At 33.0% G+C, this 2,260-nt stretch overlaps 1 protein-coding gene across 1 annotated transcript in view; it reads left to right on the plus strand.

Moving 5' to 3' along the window:
- The first annotated feature begins 97 nt into the window (after window positions 1-97).
- Window positions 98-2,260, plus strand: part of LOC111382672 (reactive oxygen species modulator 1-like) — a 3,803-nt gene continuing 1,640 nt past the window's right edge. The window contains exons 1-2 of the mRNA XM_023006709.1: window positions 98-232; window positions 543-580. Coding sequence (XP_022862477.1) covers window positions 160-232; window positions 543-580 — 111 coding nt within the window. The 5' untranslated portion in view covers window positions 98-159. The remainder of the gene's footprint in view (window positions 233-542; window positions 581-2,260) is intronic.

Here is a 2,260-nt window from a genome sequence, read left to right on the forward strand (position 1 = left end):
AAAAAAAAAATATTTATTTTAAAAACTCAGTTTTACTTGTGTGTAAATTTATTTGTTTTATCGTTCTCACTTAAAAATTTAAAGCCCAAGCATATAAAAACAGAAAAATAAACTCAAGCACCAAAAATTTGTGCGTGAGATAGACAGAGGGGGAGAGAGATGGCAAGGGATAGTTGTCTAGCACGAGTGACGGCGGGGGTTGCAGTCGGTGGTGGTATTGGTGGCGCAGTTGGTAATTCATCTTCTTTCTCTCACTGAAAATATGCAAGTTATTTCGAATGGATTAGGGCTTAACCCTAACATTTTCCACTAAGGAGTATGCATTTTTTTTATTAAATTTTATTTAATCTGTATATATGTATGGATCGAAATTCTATCAACAAGAAGTTCGGTAACTGTTCGCCTAGAAATTTGATGATAGATAAAAATTAGTTTCTGTATTTTAACTTTTATGGCTCGTAGTTATATTGAATGTCTGCTAGATTATGGTTATTTGAAGTTACTATAATTAAGAGTCAATCTGATTTGGTATATACCCTCAGGTGCTGTTTATGGAACTTATGAAGCTATTAGATACAAGGTAAAGCTATTGCTTCCTAATGCTCTAAATTCCAGGTTTGGATTGGTGGTATATCTTTATTTATAATGCTTTATATATGTCGATTTCTCTCCTATCACAGTTTTGTCTTGTTAACTAGTAGTTTAATGCATATGATCACTCCTAATATATACGAGCATAAAGGATATGGTGTGATCTAGTTGTCAAAATATATTAGAAGAATCAATAGGTAACTGCAACTGGACTCATCATGTAATGTAATCGGAATTGTGGAAGAAATCTTGGCAGTGCTTTCAGTAGATCTTGCTTGTTTAAGATTTTTTGTAGGGTTTCTGGATTTTGACGGTCTATCTTCTTCTTGGTCTTTAGATAATTTTATGAGCATTCTGTTTTTTTTTTTTTTTTGGAATGCAAATTGTAGATATGAACGAATTGTTAAAATTAAATGTAGTTAACATGCACTAGAAATTCTGCTAGTTTCTAGCACTTCAACGCGCATTTCATTACAGGCATCAACTTCAAAATTTCAATTCTTCAAAATCCGTCGTTGGCAAAATATTTTTAGCCAATTAGTCGCCATGAATCATTGCATCATCTTCTCCTGAGGTCCGTTATTTTATCCATCATCATATATTGAATAATGAATACCAAGCATAAATTCCAGAGTAAGACAATCATTTTAGTTTTTTCACACCATTTCTTAATTAGAAAATCTATCTTGTAGGTGATAGATCTTAATTATATCTGTACTGTGCTCTACTTATGAAGGTACAAGTTCATTTTCGTATCATATGACCCCATTTTAATAGCCTTGGATTGATAGAATCACGAGATCCACTATACTTACACACAACTTTAAATGTCCATTTTACAGACATCATTTCTTCCACAAGGCACTCTTGTGGACAACATAAATGCAGATTTTTCTATAAGATTTGGATAACACTTCTTATTGACCAAGTGCTCTTGTTAGATCTTTCCTTTGCAATATAGTTTCTGTACTGCCCAGGCTTTCGGGTTTGGATTCTTACAAGTTCCACAATGTGCAATAAATGTACAAGAAATTGCAGAACGGAAATGGCCGTTTTTGTTATACATAGTTCAACACTCATATTGACACCGTGCCTTGTTTCATGCTTGTGGTAAATTCAAGTCAGCAAATGGAGTTCACAAGTTTTAAATATTACTTCCAAATTATCTTGAATCCCAATTTTATTTGAACAGTTTAAAAGCTCAAAAATTACATATGTTTTGATCTCAAGTTATCATGTTTGAGAAACCAACATTCTGCTGCTCTCCTTTACCCATTATAGTAGTTGTTAGTTTCACAGATAGCTATTTAGGTAGCACTGGCCATCTTGGAGTTTGCATTGTTGTTATAGATTTGAGTTTGATGCATTTGGATTTTTGAAGCATGTTTGGCCAAGTCTAAAAAGTTTACTTAAGGTAAAATTAGTAAGTTTTAAAATCTTATTTTGACAGTAACTTAGGAGCTTTGTGTTTAAGACAATCGTCTGGGCAATGTTACGACCTAATTTTGTGTGGGTCTTTTAACTTCTCATTCAGTACTTTTTATGTTATGATTTTTTGCCATGGGAAGACCGACCAAGCCCCTTTCCTAAAGTGAATTTTTTATAACGTTTTGCAACAAGCTGTCCACCCTGTTGTGGTTAAAAAAGGTAAGAGTTACTTAAAAAAAAA

This window comes from Olea europaea, unplaced genomic scaffold (genome assembly GCF_002742605.1).
Source record: "Olea europaea var. sylvestris unplaced genomic scaffold, O_europaea_v1 scaffold2547, whole genome shotgun sequence".
NCBI lineage: Eukaryota > Viridiplantae > Streptophyta > Magnoliopsida > Lamiales > Oleaceae > Olea > Olea europaea.